Genomic DNA, 18,970 nt, shown 5'->3' with positions numbered 1-18,970 from the left:
GATTTTTACTGCCGTGTATTGATGCAATAGAGTTTGACAAACTCAAAAATTTCGTCAGTGCTTTCATTGCTCTTTTATGATGTTGATAATATGCTTTGTTTAAAGGTTAAAAGGATTAGGTTAGATGAAATCCTGTAAAGGAACTAAATATCAAATAGTGTATCAGTAGATGGTATTAATATTCTGGATATCGATCAAGTATGGAGTTTGACTTAGAGACAAACAGAACTGCAAAAACAGTTGAAAAATAATTGCCTAAAATAAGATCATCCTTTGAATACACCTCAGCATACTCCTAAGAGTATGTTCATAGTTAAACCCTTCTTCTTTAGCAGTTTCTGCCTTTTATTTTTTTCCCACAGTTGAAGTAGAAAATGAAACCAGAATTCCACACAGCAGGATCATTGTCAAATAACATTTTGGTGCCTCTTGGCTCGCTTACCGCATTTTATTGTTTTATTGTATTTCACCAATACATCCAGCTATGAGGGAACGCCTCATAGCAAATGCTGGTACAAAGTAGAAATCACAGTTTGGACTACAGTATTTGTAATAAAACTTGGATGTAAATGACCAAAGTTTGCTTTCATTGGGTCTACCATGCAACTTCAGCATGTTGCCAAATACTCACGCACTGACCTTGCTTACGCAGTTGTCCAGAGATACAGTTTCTTCCTAATTTCTTCTTTGAAATTTCAGTTTCTTCTTTGTTTCTTCCTAACACCTTTAGTTGTTGTTGTTTTTTTTTTGGTGGTTCTTTTTCAGTCTACTGTTTGGAGTTGCTCATACCTCTGTTACATAGGAGACCTAACCACCGTAGAATTGTTTTTTTGTCATACTGCATTACTACTAGATATAAAGAAAAGATACAGGTTTTAATGAGACCTCTGTCATTATTGCAGTTAATATAGCCAGCTCACTGCGATGAGGACTTACTCCATCATCGACTTAAGATGTTTGTTTTTTTCATCCTCATTTCATTAGACTGTAGCCTACTCAAACTTGAAACCACCCACTAACATATGCTAACCTTCCTGATTCTGAACCAAGAAATTATTCTCCATCTCCTTAATGGTGCTTTAATCACATATATGCTTATTTCTTAATCCTTGGCACCCTTCTGTTTATCATTTGTTTCTACTCCCAAGTGTCAGGCTAGAAGCCCGCTGCAGCTGATGTGTACAGAGGGACACTTTTCCACTCAACATGAGGAAAAAAGTCTTGGCAAACGCGGTGCACTAAAGGAGGAGGCAGTAATAATAAGGGAAGCAAAACTAATGAGAGGTGATGTCAGGTGTAGCTCTTGCACGGCTCGAGGAGTTGTTCGCTTATCCTGCTTTACAAGCTGGCAATGATACCCTGTGCCTGACTGATGACCAGCCGGATGGGTAGTGGTGGCCTGGCAGGTATCACTGTAGACAAAGAGCTTTGAGTTGCATTTTGATGAGCTTAGTGTGGATCACCTTGGGGAAAGGAGGATAGAAGATAATATACTGTTATTAGGGAAGCCGGACATTAAGGATTCTTTGAACTAACTTTTTATGAATAAAATCTGCATATAGTCTTGTCTGTCAAGATAATGAGCATGTGAAAGAACTGGTTTTGCTTGTGATAAATACCCACTTTAAGTATGTTGGAATGTACATTTGCATAGATACAACTTTAGCATATATTTATTTATTTATTTATTTTACATAGAGGACTTCCTTTGTTGCATGCCAGAGAGAGAGAGGGATTCCAATAGTGTGCTTTCAAATTGATTTTAATTTACAAAGGGGAAAAAAGTGGATCACGGAGATGCTTTGTTACATCTTGACAGGTTTCCGGACTTTACAATAAAAAGTGAGATAAAAAGTGAGGGGGTGCTGATGGTGGCAGAAGTGTTTTATTTGCGGAGCTTTGCAGAGGGGGAGAGTTTCTCTTGATGTGATGACATAAGAAGGTATCATATATAATAGAAAAAGGTTACACAGCTGTGTGATTCAGTATAAAGTTTCTGGATTTAGTGAGACTTTACTCTGAATTCAGTGGGCTGTATCACTTATTTCAAATAATTGCTACAAAATCTTTTACATCAAGCTATACCATTGTGCATTCTATTTATTGTAAAGAGTCTAGAAATGTTTTAAATATGCTGACGAGGGCTTGACACGTTTTATTAGATCTATTTTTGTAGCCATCTGTACAGCCGCATAGCTTAATGACTGAAGGCTCAGATGCCATAAAAATTAATAGAAAGTCTTGCATTGAATGTTCTCTTTGTTCTCGCAGTGTCCAGCTATAGAGGGGTCAAGGGAACCATGACAACCCTTCAACATCATCTAAAATAGCTCTTCGTAATATAAAAATGTCATGACTTCTACATTGAGTGTTTTATGCCTTCCCCTTGAATATCAAGGCGAGTGCAGGGCTCCCTGGCCTCACGCTTATGTCTCATTCACATTTTTGACCCTGCTGACTGTCAAGATAGACTTTGAACCTGTCGCTTTATGGATGGTGGAATTGTTTCTTCTGCTGAATGGAAGATTGTCCTTTCTGAACCCTAGGAAGAGAAGGAGACATTCCTCTAGCAGCTTTTTGGGTTTATTTTTAATGGCAGCTGGTTTGAAGCTAAGCCAGCATGTGAAACATCCGTCTTGTTCCTGGCAGAAATACATTGCTAGCAAGGGACAGGTAAGAGGGTCAGAAATGGGTAACGCACACATGTGGATGCCTGTCCCCCTCATGTGATTCCAAATTTACTGTATCAAATACAGACACAAGCCCTAGGCAGAGAGGTGGACGCAGATTTAACTGTTCTTTTTTGGAAAGGTGTGGATCTGATTTAAATCTGCCTCCTCAAAAAGAATTGTGGAGGAATGTGAAATACAGTCTCTCTCGCGTGAGTGGCCTGAAGTCGTGTATCGGTACACCTTGTGGTGCAGGAGGTGCTCTGCCAGGCTGGGGCTGCTTAGGGCAGCATGCACAGGCTTCTCAAACTTCTGTGAGCGTACATTGGGGAAAACATCTAGAACAAGCTGGTGTCTTGGTCAAAGTTGTCCCATGGAAACCTGAGCATCCCATGCTGCCTAGGTAGGCTAGTTCTCCTTGGCTCTAAAGATCTCGTTGGATGTGTGCTGTGTAGATGAAGTCCTGTTGAAAACAGCATGTTTGTTAGGCACAAATACGTTTCCTTTCCACATATGTTCTCATTTCACTGCTTTTCTTTTTTTGGTCCTCCTTCCCTCTCCCCCTAGCCCCTCCTCCCCAAACAAGCCTGTTTGCTCTGGCCCATGTTCTGGCTTTCATTTCTGCGCTCCTCACAGCTATCCAAACCAAAGGTATTATTGAAACGCATGATCGTCTTCCACAAATTTTTGGTAGGCGTCCCTGTTAAGATCCAAGTGCCAGAAATAAGCTGCTCGTGTTTACAGTCACTCTCCACACAGTAGTCCTGTGTCTCAGGCACGGAAATGGGTTTTTCTCAGCTGGGGCTGTGAAGGTCAAAGTCATGCCTTGGCCAGGGCATGGTTGCAAAGCCTTTTAAAAGAGCATCTTCCCTTCATCTGTGCCCTTTCCACATACGTTGGAAAAGCTGGATTTTTTCCTCAAGGTTTCTGACCTGTTCCTGGCTTCCTAGATCATGCCTGTGCAGCGGCCAGAGTTGGTCTTGCTGACCAAACAGCCCCGTAGCATTCAGATCTTCATTACATTTTGGAGGTTTGCTCAGTTGCATGAATTTCACCCCCTGCCTTGAAGAGCAAGCATGTGTATCTGGTAATCAAGCCTCTTACCTGACATTCACGGCTGATAGAATAGGGGGATATGCTGGAATATGCAGCTTTGTAATAGTGTACTGTGTCAGAACCTGAGGTAGTGAAGTACAAATTCAAATAGCTGTGGTTGTTTTTTTTTTTTTAGCTTTTTCTAAAACTATTCTGTGTGAAAATCTGTGCAGAAAGAATGTATGTTGTGCCAGTGCCGAGGATTTAGGTCTATAAACAGGTTCATGAAACGTATTTGTTACTAGCAAAGTAACAAAGTCCGAGTACTGTGTTTACTTTATCATTATTATTATTAAAATACTAATGTATTTGTACTTAATTTTATTGCTAGTGGAGCTCTCTGACAAAACATTTTTCTCCTTTCCACTTTTAGATGTCAAATACAAAGGATTCTGCCAGGGTATTAAACCAACTGATGAGCAGTGACCGATAAATCCTAACTTTATAATAAGTGTCAAATCGTTCCAGCTCCCCTTTGTAGTCACTCCATTAACACGAATCTCGATGGATTCCTTTGGTATTCACATGCATATCAGAACTAATTCCCTGGGAATTCCAGGGTAATTCATCATTTACTCCCTGTTTTATGATGCCAAAAAATGTTGTATGCATACATTATAAGATGGAAATTTAGGAATGTTATTTGGCAACCAAAAATAGGAATCTGAGCTAGCTTCTGCTTTCATTAAAATATTTTATAAATTTTTCATTATAGGTTTGCCCCTTCAAAATTAGTGGGTTGTTTGCTTTTCTGCCTATCAGACTATTTCTGAAAAGGTCTCAGGCAGTAGTAGAGTTCTAGGAAAAAATGTTGTTAACTTTTTATGAATAAATTAAAGTATTTCAGGAATTTTAATGAATATTTGGGTTGCTTATGTTTTTTTTTTCCCTCCAGAGAGGATCAATGGGTTTATATGATAATTACATATATGTCAGTAAGAATAAATCTGAAAGCTGTGCCTTTTTTCATGAGGATCTCATGAGCTATTTCAAATATGGGTCCGTCCATGTCAAAATGGGACGTAGTGGCGCATAACTGAAGGCTTGCTTTAAATGATGTTGGCTTATTGGTTTTGGTATCAAATAGCTGTATGCTTTTTCATACCTGTGAAACTGAAAATGGCAATTCGAGTTTGTTTAGACCCTGTTGTACTAATATTGGAATCAAGCCCATACTGCGGGACTATGCATAAAGAAGTAGAGGAATGAGCAAACAGATGAGTTTTGACTGTTATTTCTATTATTTTAAAAATCCTCTAGATTTTGGCTTGTGTATGAAGGCAAGAAAGCCAAAGGAAGTTACCAAAATTAATACTGGCTTTTATTCTTTATGTATCAAATTGAAATCTTACTCAGTTATCATTAGTTATGAATGCTTTTATTGTTCTGTGATATTATGTTGGGGAGTTTTAAAAAATGTTTTAGAGAAGTCCGCTGCCTTGAAAGGGAGACGAATGAGTTCTCAAGTTGGGTGCTAAAGTTTGCATACAAACTTAAAGATTAGGGGTGGATGATGGAGATAATCCTATGTGTTTAACGTACACCCTGTGGGAGAAAACTTGAGGTAATGTAAATCAGATACATAATTGTCTGTCAAGTTACGACATTATTTTCATGTATGTAACGAGTGGATGCTGCTGGGTGTGAAATATTTGCTGTATTTGACTTGGGCTGACTTGTGTATCTCTTTTTCCTTTTTGGATGCCCCCACAAGTAAACTGCCCTCTGTCTGGCAACCCAGCAGAAACGTATGGAAGAGTTGCAGTGATTATGTTCTTCAGGAATCAATTCTCATCCTCAAGACCTCATGATATTTCTGTCCCTTCATCCATTCTGGGTGTTAAGCTTTCTTTCACACAGGACTTGTCTTCCTTGGAGAGCTGGCATGAGCTGCATTTGAAGCATAGCCCCTAAGTTGAGTCCTGTACGTTGACTCGCTGAAATCCTACCTGACAGGCAGGCTGGTGGCTTCTCATGGCTTTCTGGTGCTGGTGGCCTTTGTCCCTTGTCCAGAGGCTACTCTTTGCCTTCGCGTGCTTGGTTGCAGGAGGGCCACCCTGTTCCTACAGGGTTTAATTTGGGTGCTGTTGTTGAGCTTGTTTTTACTCTAGGGACAGTCACAAACCTTCAGACCTGTGGAGACCTCCTTTGAAAAAAAGCACCACTCTTCCCTCACCAAAAGCAGTGAAAAATGAGTATTTGCAAAGCTTTGTTTGCTCCACTGTGCATGGCAGGCCTCTGTCCTGTCTGGTCTCAGCCCTGCTTGCAGTAGAGCTGGCTTAGCTTTTAGCTGAACCGAAGCTCACGTGGTATGTTTGGTTTTGGAGTATATTACTCAATTTCAGAGTCATGACAGTAACCTATAAAAACAGTAATTGCTCTGTTGTATAACTTTTACTTACACAAGTTACACCTATTCCCCAGCAAGCTTACCACGTGAAATATAAAGGTCTCCAGAGTTCAGGAAGGAGACAGACTGGCAAAGTAATGAAGCAGATTTCATATTGTTCTAATAAAATGATGGTTTCCAGTCTTACCCTACTATTATTACCATTTCCAGCTCCCATAGTCTTAACTGGCAAAGCTTATTAAGCAATAAGCAGCCTCTGTCCAGCTGGGGAAGGCGCTAGGAAGTGGGAATTTTTTGTAACGCTTAGAGAGGAATGGTTGTCATAAGGGAATGGCTGGGAATTAGATTTCATTTCATCTCTTTGAAACCCGTGCAGGTCTTTGTATCGCCCGCAACAGCAACCAAATGAAGGTTACATTCGTGGGCTGCTGCTTCTGTGTTTGTTTTCCTCCCTACCTGGTGATCCCTACTGAGCGTGCAAACCTCGTGAAGGCAGCTCTGCGTGCGCGGGGCATCACGAAGCGCCGCTCAGCCAAGGCTGTGACAACCACTGGGAGAGCGCCCAGCTGTACGGGCAGGTGTACGGAGCTTGTGGCACAGGTGGAGAGTCCAGCTTTCTTGCCCGGCTTGCTGGGAGGTGAGGGCTAGTGATGAGGGAGCAGCTGGAGAGGACGTGTGGCTGCTGAGCAGGGAAAAGGCAGGGCAGCGCTGTCGAGCTCTCAAAGATGCTGGTGTTTTGTCCCTGTAACCTGCATGCTCGCTTAGCGGTGTGGAAGGCTGTTTGTCTGAAGCTCTGTGAAGTCTGAAATTCCCAGAAGTGTATTTACACTAAGGAACTTGATCTTGTATTGCTTGAAACATCTCCCATTTGAGATCTTTGGCAGGTTGAGAGGTACGAAATACAGTAACACACACACACACACATATATATATATAGTTACGCATAGAGGAGGGTGTGTATGTATATATATTTTTTGTACCTATTTTGCTTCAGTTGCTCCAACAAGTTGCTTTCCATCCCTACTGTACATAGTAGTTGGAGAAACTCAAAACGGTTCTGCATTTTGGGAACATGAGTTCTCTACAAAGCTTTCTGGGGAATTTTAGATACCTGTTGAGCATGTGGAAATGTACTTTAAGAAAGCAGAAAGTGTGTTTCACAGAATCTCAGGTTTAATAGGCTTCCACTTTGACTTAATTGGAGAGTTTTTTCCAAACTGGAAGTGATACTTCATTAGAGCAGGTCTGCCTCTTCTGCACAGTCAGACCCAGAAAACAGGGCTATTTATTTTCAAATGGCAATAGCTTCAATAAGATGTGCTTTCTAATTAAAAGATTTCCTTCCAGCTCATGTGTTAACACTTTGCATTGCAACTTAGGTGTACTATTAGCATAATTCTTTTTAAATGTTTTCTCGGTTGCTTATTTTTTCTTAATATTCAAGACAACTTTATGTTTGTGTGTTGCATCTATTAACAGATAGCAACAATGAAATAACACCGCAGTGTGTCCTTGTTCTGCTCTCAGCAGCCATACTTTGTGTAGGCATTCTTCAAAAGGTAGACTATATACAATAAAATATATGCACTTACAGAAATCAGGCAAAAGGAGAAAATGACTCCATTTGATCTTTTGGACCCATGTAATTGTGTGCCCCTTGGTAATCCACCTTGTCCACCCCCTCTCCCTGCCCTCTCTGACACAGATACCTGAAGTTCAGAAAGATTTCTAATGCCACTTAAAACATCCAGCCTTCCCCCCCCCTTATTTAGCCATCATTCAAGAAGTATGAATTTCAGCTGTAATTAACAGATGATTACGATCAGGTTCCTGGCTGTAGCCATTTTATTAATGGGGTAGCAATCTTGCCTAGCAGAACAGACGTTTGGGACTGAGCGAAGCCTGTTTCCGCCTCCAGAGTACCTTAAAAGAACAACTGGCAGAGTGTCTTTGTGGGTGGTATAAACTCGCCTGTTAAAGTCATTTGGCTGAAATTGTTTGCAGTCTGACTGATGGTGCTTATAAGCAAGAGGTTTTAGTGTTTGAAAGTGCTGTTAGTCATTGTGAAGGAAAGCAGGGCTACTCCCAGTAAATAAGGTCGGTGAAACACATGTGATGACTGGTTACGGGGCGAGTGGGCAGCGGCTCGGGAGAGCCACTTGGAATATGAATGCATGTGGGTCGGAGGGAATCGAGGCACATAGTGCCTGGGGACACCACTGCTCGGCATCGCTGTCCCTGCCACTTCTGTCGGTGCAGGGATTAGCAAGGACCCACCAGTTCTTGAGGAGCTGCTGTGATAACGTGGCTCCCAGGTGTTCTTGCTTGGGACTGGGGATTGGAAGGACAGCCACGAGTTGTGTGCTGCCTGCCCTACAGGGAGGGGGGGGGCTCTACCTCGGGCTTGTGCTATTACTTTTAAATTAGAATTTTAACACTGACTAGCCTCTCTTTTTTTTTTTTTTTTTTCCCCCCTTGTCTCCACTATAGGATGGGTCACTGGGAAACATTGATGACCTTGCTCAGCAGTATGCAGACTATTACAACACCTGCTTCACGGATGTGTGCGAGAGGATGGAAGAGCTGCGCAAGCGGAGGGTTTCACAAGACCTTGATGTGGTACGTAGAGAAGTTATGACTTTTTTGACAAGCGATTGCTGTTTGTGACCCAGGAGAATCATTAGTGTTTCATCCTGATGGTTTGAAAGTTACATCCCTACCCAGAGAAGTGACTAGATGTGATTGCGTTCATGCACACAAACAATTTGGCCTACTCAATTAAGCACTTGGAAATTAACTGCTTTATATTTTTTTTAGATATTTGTTGTGATTCATTAAGCCTTGAGACTGCATTTCTTAGTTGTTTTTCAATTGGAGCATTTTTTGCTTATGTGCATTTGCTTGCCAACCTCAACTCTTGGAGGCAAGATGGTGTCTGACAAAAGCATTGTTTCCTTGCTCCAAGATGCTCCTGGTGTGAGCATAATGAAATTGTGTGCTGTTTTTCAACTGTACAACTGTTTGTTGCACTGTACGAACTGGGAAAGTACAGCTTCTTAAAACTCTGAGGTGCAAATATTCATTTCATGCTCTCAAATGTAAGCAGTAACCAATTTTGTGAACCCTTTTCCATTAATGCATGTCACAGAACCTGTAGGGGGACATTGAGTCACAGTTGTTCAGGCTGGAAGGGGCCTTAGGAGGTCTTTAATCCAACCTTCTGCTCAAAGCAGGGTTGACACTGAATTCAAAACTTCAAAACAGGTTGCTCAGGGCTTTATCCGGTTGGGTCTCGAGATTGCATCAAGGACAGATACTGCACAGCCTGTCTAGGCAACCTGTTCCTCTGCTTCCCTGTCTTTACAGTAAATATTCCCCCCCTGATAATCTAATACAGACCCTTCCATATCTTTTTTTTTTTTTGGCCTGTTGTCTCATTCTTGTACTACACACCACTGCAAAGAACTGGGTTCCGTGTTTTTGATAACCTCCCCATAGCCACCATCAGGTAGCTGTGTATGACTGTCTTTTTTTTTCCAAGCTGAATTTACCAGCCCTCTTGGCCTGTTTTTACAGGGTAAGGGCTCAAAGCCCTGAGCACTTGGTGGCCCTCCTCTGGACTCACTCAATTTATTTGACAGTTCATTGACATCTTGCGAGTACTGAGGGCTGCACAACTGGAGGTGTGCTCGTGGCCCCAGAACTCCCCAGGCCTTTTCTGCAGAGCAGGGTGACCCAGCCAGTCAGTCCCCAGCCTGTGTTGGTGCGTGGGCTTACTCCTTCTCAGGAGTAGGACTTTGTATTTGGCCATGTTGAGTTTCTCGAGATTTCTGTGAGGCCACTTTGAATGGCAGCTCGGCCCTCAAGTGTATTGACTGTAACTCAAATCCACAGCCTGGATAATGGTGCCATCTATTTCCTCTGCAGGTATTTAATGGGACAGGCCCATAGATCCTGCAGTTCTCTGCTTATAACTGGCCTTCAAGTACAGCACACTAACCGTTACATGACCCTTAAAGCCCAACCTGCCAGGATTTTACCCATTCAGTGGTGCAGACTTCTTGGGGAGTCCCACTTTTGCTGAAACTAATGTATGTGCAGGTCATCTGTGTAACTCATTTTTGTTAGGTCTGGGGAGGAACCTTTTCAGGAGGCCTAACACAAAAACGTCTTCGCTTGCTGGATGATTTCCATTTCCTTACAGTTCTGTAACGTTAGTAAGTGTTTATCACTGCTTAGTGTATATATGCATGTTTGTTTTGTACATGTGTATTACTGATTGTTTTTTTTCATTTTAAACCTTTTCATCATTTTTTCATAACATTCATAATCTGTGTCAGAGAGAAGAAGGCTTTTGGGCATGCTTAGTTAGGTCTTCTATGTTAAGTTTATGTTTCCCAACTGTATCATACATTTTACTTACAGTTTTGTTGATATTTCCTACAAATCTTGTCTGACAGAAAACAGGTTACTGAAGGAATTCTTCTTTGTTATATTTGGTCATGGTTTTGCTGTGGTGGTAATTCTTTTGCATCACATACAGAAACTCATAAGGAAAGTTACTAGTTATTGCAGAGCTTGTAAATTGTGAACCTGCTGACTGTAGTTGTTCCTAGCGGTTTTGCTTTGAAACTCTGTGGAGTTTCTGGTATGAAATACTACTTTTAAAAATAGGATTGTTTGCTGTCACTTAGTATAATACTTTTTATTTAGAAATTTCAGGCTGTAAATCTCATATCCCATCTTGTTTGTATGGGAAAGCAAGGTATGGTTAATACCTCCCATTGCTGTGGTAGAGCCAGTATGCTATCTGATAAGTTCTGCAGTTACTCTGCGAGCTCAAACCCTTTAAGAGAAGTGTGGGAGCTGAAGATGTGTAGCGGTGTGTTCTGTCTTTGCTTCCCCAGATCTTAGCACTGACTAGCAGCAAGAAGTGGTTTGCTCCCATTCTCTAGCAGCTGTACCTGATGACGTGGATTACTTAAGGCTAAGTGTTAAAGAAAAGATGATTGCGGGAAATCCCTTTCTAGACAGACCTGTGAGCCTTCTGTGCCTAGCAGCTGATGGCAGAGGAGAGTGGATCTGAAAGCCTCCGCATACCTGGTATGCTAGGTGGCTGTTGCCAGCCACGACACCCGCTTTTCCTGGCACTCGGGCTCTTGGAAGGCAGCTCCTGTGCTGGGTGATGGAGTATGCTATATGGCAGGAGAGGACTCCCTTCCATTTGGACAGATGGGCCTAATTTGGCTCCTTTCTCTTCCAAAGCTGCAGAAGCCAGTCTGGGGAAACCCATGTGAGTTTAATTAACTCACATCAAAGGTGCAGAGCTTCAAGCTGGTTTAAATAGATGTGAGCTAACCCAAGGCAGACCAGCGAGTGGTTCGCTAGCTCATCCTGTTCAAGAGAAACTGTAGTCAGAGAAAATGGCTGCATGAAAAGACATCCCGGAGATGTAACGGCAGTGGCTCCCATGTTTGGTTTGCTCGCTGTGGTAGTCCAGTGATGACTTCTTGAACTTTTAAATCAGCACAATGATAACGCAACTGAAATTTAAATTAGTGCTTAGTTTTTGCTACATCCATCACCAGTATATAATATGGTTTCTGGACGTCAGATAGACGTTCTGCTTCATGCTTCGCTGAGTAGGTACACAGTGGGCAGGGAATGGCCTCGTTGACTAGCATGCATTTTCACTGTGATAGATTAATATATCTGATTATCATCTGCTGTAGAAGGAGGAATTGGTTTAAACAGAAGAGCTGCTGAAGTGGCCTCAGAAGTACTGATGTGAAAGACAGAAGATAGTGACTCGTTTGGTGTGATGTCTTTCCTCTCTGCAGCTTGAGGAAAGGTAGTATATTTGCGGACATTTTGGAATTGTGACTGGGGAGTAATGCTGGAGGGGAATGCCAGATCCATGGCATATCCCAGTAGTAAATATAAGTGATGACAAAATTATTATGCACCAGTATTACTGGGCTGTTAGTCTAGCCTGGCATTGCTCTGCCATGCATTGCCCTCATAGCAGGGGTGAGGAGGGACAGTGCTAACTTCTTCCCAGCAGTGGGGACATGCCAGAGCTGCAGGTGAGCAACACTTCCGTTCCTTTTCCCCCCCACTGATGATCTTCTCCCTCTCTTTAGCTAAGTGTTAGGGTAGAATGAAGCTGCTGTGTGTGTAGTACTAGTGCTAATTTCCAGGGTTTTGCTGAAATGAAGGTTACTGAATCCATAGAGGGGGAATTCATAGAGCAAGCCTAAACCCTGCACTGAGATGAGAATGAAAGAGGCAATAGGAGAGTGGGGAGTCTCTGACAGCTCTCTCAAAGGTACGGATGCTTTGTGCAAAAAAAAATTTGAAAGGCAATAAGTGTCGGGATTCACCTTCAGATTTTTAAAGCAGGATGAGTGTTAAACACAAAATGTGAAAGGCCAGCGTTAGGTTTGGAGCTGCGTTTACTGAATGCTCTGCAGATAAAGAAAGAGTGGATCACCCCAGGGGTCCGAGTGTCCTCCAAAAGTTGCCCGGAGAGGCTGTGTCAGGAGGAGCAGTGCAATAACAAAGAAATGCCCGAGCTGGCGAGTCTTGCCAAGAACATGCATTCAGCACTGGCTCGCCCAGATCGCCCTTTGTAGCACGTCCACTGAAAGGACAGAAATATGAGCTGTTTATTGCTGCTTCTGTACGCTTTGAAAATGTTTTAAAAATGTTTCGGAGCAAGTGTTGATATCTTGATTGTATATTGTACTTTTTAATCAGCTCCTCCTCAACCTTTCCTATCAGACCATGGCCATTACAGTTTGGATATCCTGCTCTCGTTGAATTTTTAAAAAATATCACTTGGTGAAATTGTTTGGGAGAGCAGCATATCTTGTAACAAAACAGTAGCTGCAGATGGAGCTAAACACAGATTATTTTTACAAATGGTAGTGCCGTCAGAGATTGTTCGTTGTCTCCAACCACGGTAACTGCTTTTTGCATTTGGAATTTTGCCTCTGTTTTTGTAATGGAGAATGTGCTTGGGTTTGGACATTAATGTTTGTGAACAGCATGGGAGTTGCCCACGTTTCCTAGCAGTTGGCCTATTCCTGTGCACCGTATGTGTTTCTGGCTGAGGAAGAACTGCAGTCAGAGTAGACGGAGTGGATTTTCAGGCCTATAATGGATGTATCACTGGTAAAATTCAGCTGGACATCTGCTAAAAGGTGGTTATGGCCAGAAAAGTGACTCGGCGAGGATGGCTCCTTGTTACTCCTCATATCTGCTTCCTTTGTGTCTTTGGGATCATATCTGCTTGGCTCACTGTCAAAAGCAGGTTCATCTTGCCTGTCAGCAGGGCAGGACAGTATTGATGTAGCTGTGAAAGAGCAAACTGCATTCTGTTGTCTCATCCATCACTGACAGCGGCCAGCTAACTGCTGCTGCCAAGCTCTGCATTGTAGCTGGTGATCCTGAAGTCAAAGAGCAGCTTGAGGCTTCCTGATGGGTTCTGACAGCTATGGCTGTGGCACTGAGAAATTGCACTAATCTTTTGATTTGTAAATTGCATAAATTTAAAATGAATGTCACTGGAAAGTGACAAGGCACACTATTTACCTCTTTTTTTTCTTTTTTTTTCTTCCTGCATGGATTTAATTAATTTCCTTGCACAAAAAGGGAAGTGTTCAGAATCTCTCTGCCTACATGGCATAAAGTACAGTGCATATATCTGACAAATCGACTTCCCTAGGCCCTTGTGGTTTTACAGTAGCTGGCTTTATGAATCTGCACATATATGAAGTCAGAAAATAGAAATGAACACAAAACCAACATACGATTCTTGTCTTGCTGCCCACGCGTGTAAGCATGTAGCTCGTGTCTTTGTGCATGGCTTTGAAAGATGCTCAGCAATCGGTTGTTTGATGACAAATAGGTTTGACAGTCTAGATATCATCATCATGTACAAATAGTCCAGCAAGGCAGAGTGGACGTAAAGTGGCACAAATAGAGTAATTAGTAATTAGAGTGACAGAGTAATTAATCTTTAGCCTTTTTAGAGGTGCATTTTGCTGGTACTGTACTACTGGTGGGCGATATCATAAGACCAGCAGAGAAACTCAGCCAGCCTTTGCTGAAGGAGACTGAAATACCCCAAACTGTTTCCCAGTCAGTGATTGATGTGCATTTAAGAAGTCTCCATGGGAGTTAGCCAGTTAAGTTGCAGTACTGAATATCTTTGTGGAATCTGCCTGTGCCGGCACTAGAGCTGGCTCTAGCCACTTCCCGTATTCTTTGTGTTTTACAGACGTTAAAATCTCTGGGTCCTTGAATAGGTTCCTTTTTCCCTGCCATGAAATGATCAGCTCTGCTTTGCAAATGCAATATTGTGTGCTTTTACCTTTGTCCTGAGAGGACACCTCTACCTTGCAGGAACAGAATCCCACTGTTTTGTTTTGTCTTGCTGGCTGCAAGAGACTCTCCAAAATACAAACAACATCTGAATTGGATTAGAAAGGTATCTACAGCACGCACGCGCGCGCGCACACACACACACACACACACACACACACACAAAAAGAACTGGAGAACACACAGATAAGACTTCTTGAATTTTGGAGGGTTTCCAGGCCTTATCAGTCAGACACATGAAAGAAAAAGCAGCAGTAAAAGATGTGGACTTTTAAGCATTTCAAACTACACTGGAAGGAAAAAAATAAGTCTTTTTTCCTAAATATGAGGTGCATAAAGTAGATTTACATATATAGGAAACAAATAATGGAGATTTCTGTGTCTGCAGTCTCAGTCTCTCAATATTTTAGGGTTTATCTATATAAACTTAATTCATAATAATTTTTTCATCATTAATGGAGCTTTTCAAAGGTAGACACAATGGAAATTCTGGAACAGACAGGCTATTTTTAGTGTCTCATGTATCACACACCAAGACAGCAAAGGCATTTAAATACAGAGCTAGCATTAAGAATGAAAATAAAGCAAGGCTTGTTCCAAACACAGTGAAGTGAATGCATTTCTAAGCAGCCCTTAGCCTACTTAGTACTAGCAGACTTAGTAAAAATCTATCTACTTTCTGTAAGCTAATGATCTCCTGCAGTCTCAACACTATTTTTGTTGGAAGCCCATTTATGAATAATCCCTTAAGCAAAATCTGTCTATTTATAGCCAAAGTTTGTAGGCTGGAGACTCAGCGGATTGTTATGGTGGTTTGGGTGACCTTATCTTTCTTTAATGCATTCAGAGGATCCATGCTTTTTGGAGCAGGATCTTCACTTCAACACTTCTAGTCTTCTGAATGTTTGTATTTTTGGCAATGTCAGTGTTCTAGGAAGAGCAAGTTATTGAAGGTGATTGTGTTGTGTTTTTTTTTCAGAATTGGTAATGCTGTTATAAATAAAAAATGTCCTAAGTAGAAAAAGTAACTCACTTTGGGTAGTCTGACTGGTAACTTGAGAGAGGAATAATTTGCCTTTAGAGTTATAAATGTTTTTCTAGCTATTCTCAATCTTGCATCCTCATCTGTAGTGATTTTCTTGTCCCTTTATGTTTAGCAGGACTTCTAATTTGAACCTAAGATCAATTGAACGTATTCTTGCTGTGCTTTTCTTTTATGCTAGTAGCAGTGCTTGTCTGCCGGAACTGACAGACTAGATTTGTATTAACTCTGTGATTTGATCTCATTGGAGCCTGAGGACTTCAGGAGTGGAGGAGGAGGAATCGGTTGACTAACTTCAGCTCCCTTTATGTATTTTCTTTTTCTTTTCTCCACTCTGAATTTAAAAGATGACAACCAACGTGGAAATGTACAGTGTCGTGCTGCCTGGACCATGAGGTAAATTTTATTGCAAGGGATAACATTATTAAAAAAAGAAAGAAAACATATTAAATTGTCATATAAGAAAATACATCTCTCAGAATAAAAACCCAAACTATGGTACATGTTTTTTGTGGTGTGCAGTCCATGCACTAATAGAAGGATTCCAAATACCTGAGTGACGTTACTCTGTGAAGGACAGTAGTATGTGCTGGCAGACCATTAAGTTTCGGGGAGTGAAGATCCAGGATATTGTGAACACACTTAACAGCTTTTCTAAAGTTGCCAGGCAGTCCAGAGTTTGTTTAGCAGACAGTTGTTTATTGTGTTTTAGCAAAGCCTGGGACAATGCTGATAGCTAGCTAAAAACACTGGTGAGACTTGTGTGAAGAAAAATTAAGTGGCAGCCAGTGTTACTCTAAAATGCACACAGCTAACGTCTTAAGATTTTTCTAGTCCTGCATTCAAAATAGGTGACTTTGGGTAACTTTTTTGATAATTCTCTTGGATTCAGTAGTGACTGTTAAGGAGAAAATTGGCAATGTATCAGAAGAGTATCAAATAAATGATAGCAGCTAACCCATCAGAAGAATGAACCCAGAAGGTGCAATGTCTACCCACTAGATCAGGTTGCCCAGGACTCTTCTTTGTCATTAAGTAGATTAGTTCCGACTTCCCAGGCAGCTCTGTGTTCCTTTCCTTCTATCCTCCAACTAGTTCATCTACGTGTGCTGAAGATGGCTGACAGCAGCTTCAGGAGTCAAAGTACTGTTGTGCTAGCTTCCACTTCTCCTGCGTCTTTAGGTAGAGGAACACCACCGCTGGATCTCAAGGAATAATGAGGATGTTGCTCAAGACAGAAGTCTTGAAGTTATTGAGGTATCCAAAAAAACTGCACTTGTAAGAAATGTAACAGCCTTGCAGGTTGTCAGGGAAAACAGGCAGGTCTTAATCAGGAATAAATCAAGAGCGTGTTTTGAGGGGAATCAGAAACGCATCTCGAGTATTTGTGCACATCTGGATGTGCTTTGGAACATCTGTTTCTCCACAGCAGAAGGACACTCCTCCAGCAAAGATGCCCAGAGGAAGGCAGGCTTCCTTCTGCAAACTCAAAAGGTTTATTCCTATCCCCACCCCCACCCCCCTTTTTTTTTTTTTTTTTGGTCAGCCTGGCCCTCATCTTCATGATGTAGGTTCTGGCACTGCACAGCTACCCCCCTTTGATCTCTCCATGCTTTATCTTTTTTCAGTGTTGTGTAGGTTTCCTGTTTCAGCAGTATTGCCTGAAGCATGCAGAGAAATATTCCATTTCAAACAGGACGGTCTGTGAATTTTGTGTTTGAAGGAGAATGCAAGCAGTTTGAAGAGATGTGATTTCTTTAGTGATTGATCAATCTGTTTTCCACAAAATAATAAAAGGAATGGGTATCAGATGGAAATCCCTCTTCCTGACTCCTGTCTGCCGTATCCCTCTTGATTTATTTCAGTGCTCCCCCCAGTTTAGATTACAGCTGTCTTGCAAAATGAAACAAAATAGTTTGGGATTTCTGAATCCAGATTTTCCTTGACTCTTAAGTCTTTTTTGGATGTTCAAGAAAATTAAGTAATAGCTAATCAATAGTAATTGAAGGTAGTAAACCTGTTTTTGTATACATATGAATATGAATGGATAATACATATTACAGCAGGATTAAATTTCAGTACCTTATCAGAAGGATGAATTTCTTGTGTTGCTGGGCATGATAAACAAAATCAGTCACGGATTAGAAACTAATTAAAGAAGAAGGACTTGAAATGATTAGCAAAATTTGGAATGCATAAGGTTCTTACGAAACACACAGTGGTAATTTTCATTTACATCTGTGTCTCTTGCCTGTTGCTGTTGAAGTTCCCGATAAGACTATAGTCGTAATCCTTAGATTTAGCTTCCGTGTGAAAATGATGGCAGTGTAGTCGTGTACCTCAGCTCACGTAAGGATGCAAAGAAGGCAGTGTTTGCAGGAATAATGACTTATTAAATCAGTGGATATAACTGTGGAAAACAGACAAGCTTTTCAAGCTATCCAGATAAATTAGGAAGATAAAAAGGTAGCAGAAGAAAATCAGAATTTGGAAGCGTCTTTCAAGAAAAGCTAAGATGATAAACAGTATTTGAAGGAAGCCTACCTCCAAGTGGCATATTTCAGGCTTAAGTCAGCTGTCTGTATTGGGCCACCTCCAGACGTGTTTAGGCCTCTCCTCTTCTGGTCTCGCAGCAAAGATTAAGCCATAGTTCAAGTCTGTTTTGACACAGAAGATCACTTTTAAAGTTTCGCAGCTTGGGGGAATTGCTGGAAGGGATGCCAATGAGATGTACGAAGGAAGTTGGTCATCGGAATTGCTTTATTACATTCATGTGGTGATCTACATAATTGGAGCCTTCAGTTGCTAGCCTACACAGTTGCTCACCAGATAGTTTAATTTCTCCTTTGTATAGCGCTTTCCACCCTCAAAGCACTTTAAAAACGTTAATTACCCTTTGTTGTATCCTTTGAGGTTGGTAACTTGAGTATCATTATTCCTGTTTAGGCCTCTCCTCCCTGAGATTTTGTTGCTCAGGGAGATTTACCTTTGTAATTCTGTAATGTTTTGTCTGTGACCATGAGTTTGCAGTAGATTAGCACAAAATTTGTGTAAATTCAGAAGGATTTAAAAAGTAATGGAGTTAGTCTGGGTGTACCCCCAGAGCAGCTGTAAACAAATACTGGCCACAAGAGCTAATTACATAGTGCATGGCCAGGGTGATGAACAAGCTAGGTGGCCTGCGGCTCAAGGCTAAAATCCAGCCCGCTATCTCACTTTTCTTTAAGTCTTAAGACTATCTTAAGAGTGTGTAAGACCACTGAAGTGTTCTTGATCTCACATCTTTCAGACAACTTTATTGTTTTCTTCTTAAGTACAGAGGTCTGGTGAAGAGTCTAGCTCTATTAGTCAATAGCTCACTGCCACTCCTACAGTTCTGCGGCTGCTTTATGTCATTTATGTATGGAGGGGATAATGCTGATATGC

The 18,970-nt window shown here is 41.5% G+C and overlaps 1 protein-coding gene across 15 annotated transcripts in view; it reads left to right on the top strand.

Annotated features, from left to right (window-relative positions):
• The window catches only part of LOC121067872 (SAM and SH3 domain-containing protein 1-like), a 553,101-nt gene that overhangs the window by 446,113 nt on the left and 88,018 nt on the right, over positions 1-18,970 (top strand). For 14 of the 15 annotated variants that reach the window (XM_040552757.1, XM_040552756.1, XM_040552761.1 and 11 more), the window contains exon 2: positions 8,605-8,733. In XM_040552757.1, the coding sequence (XP_040408691.1) occupies positions 8,605-8,733 (129 nt within the window). Of the gene's footprint in view, positions 1-6,281; positions 6,288-8,604; positions 8,734-18,970 lie in introns of those variants that run through there. The other variant, XM_040552762.1, reaches the window with a different exon arrangement.

The sequence above is a fragment of the Cygnus olor genome, chromosome 3, assembly GCF_009769625.2.
Source record: "Cygnus olor isolate bCygOlo1 chromosome 3, bCygOlo1.pri.v2, whole genome shotgun sequence".
In the NCBI taxonomy this organism is placed as follows: domain Eukaryota; kingdom Metazoa; phylum Chordata; class Aves; order Anseriformes; family Anatidae; genus Cygnus; species Cygnus olor.
The sequence above is the reverse complement of the archived record's forward strand: the minus strand, read 5'-3'. Positions and strand labels throughout refer to the sequence as shown.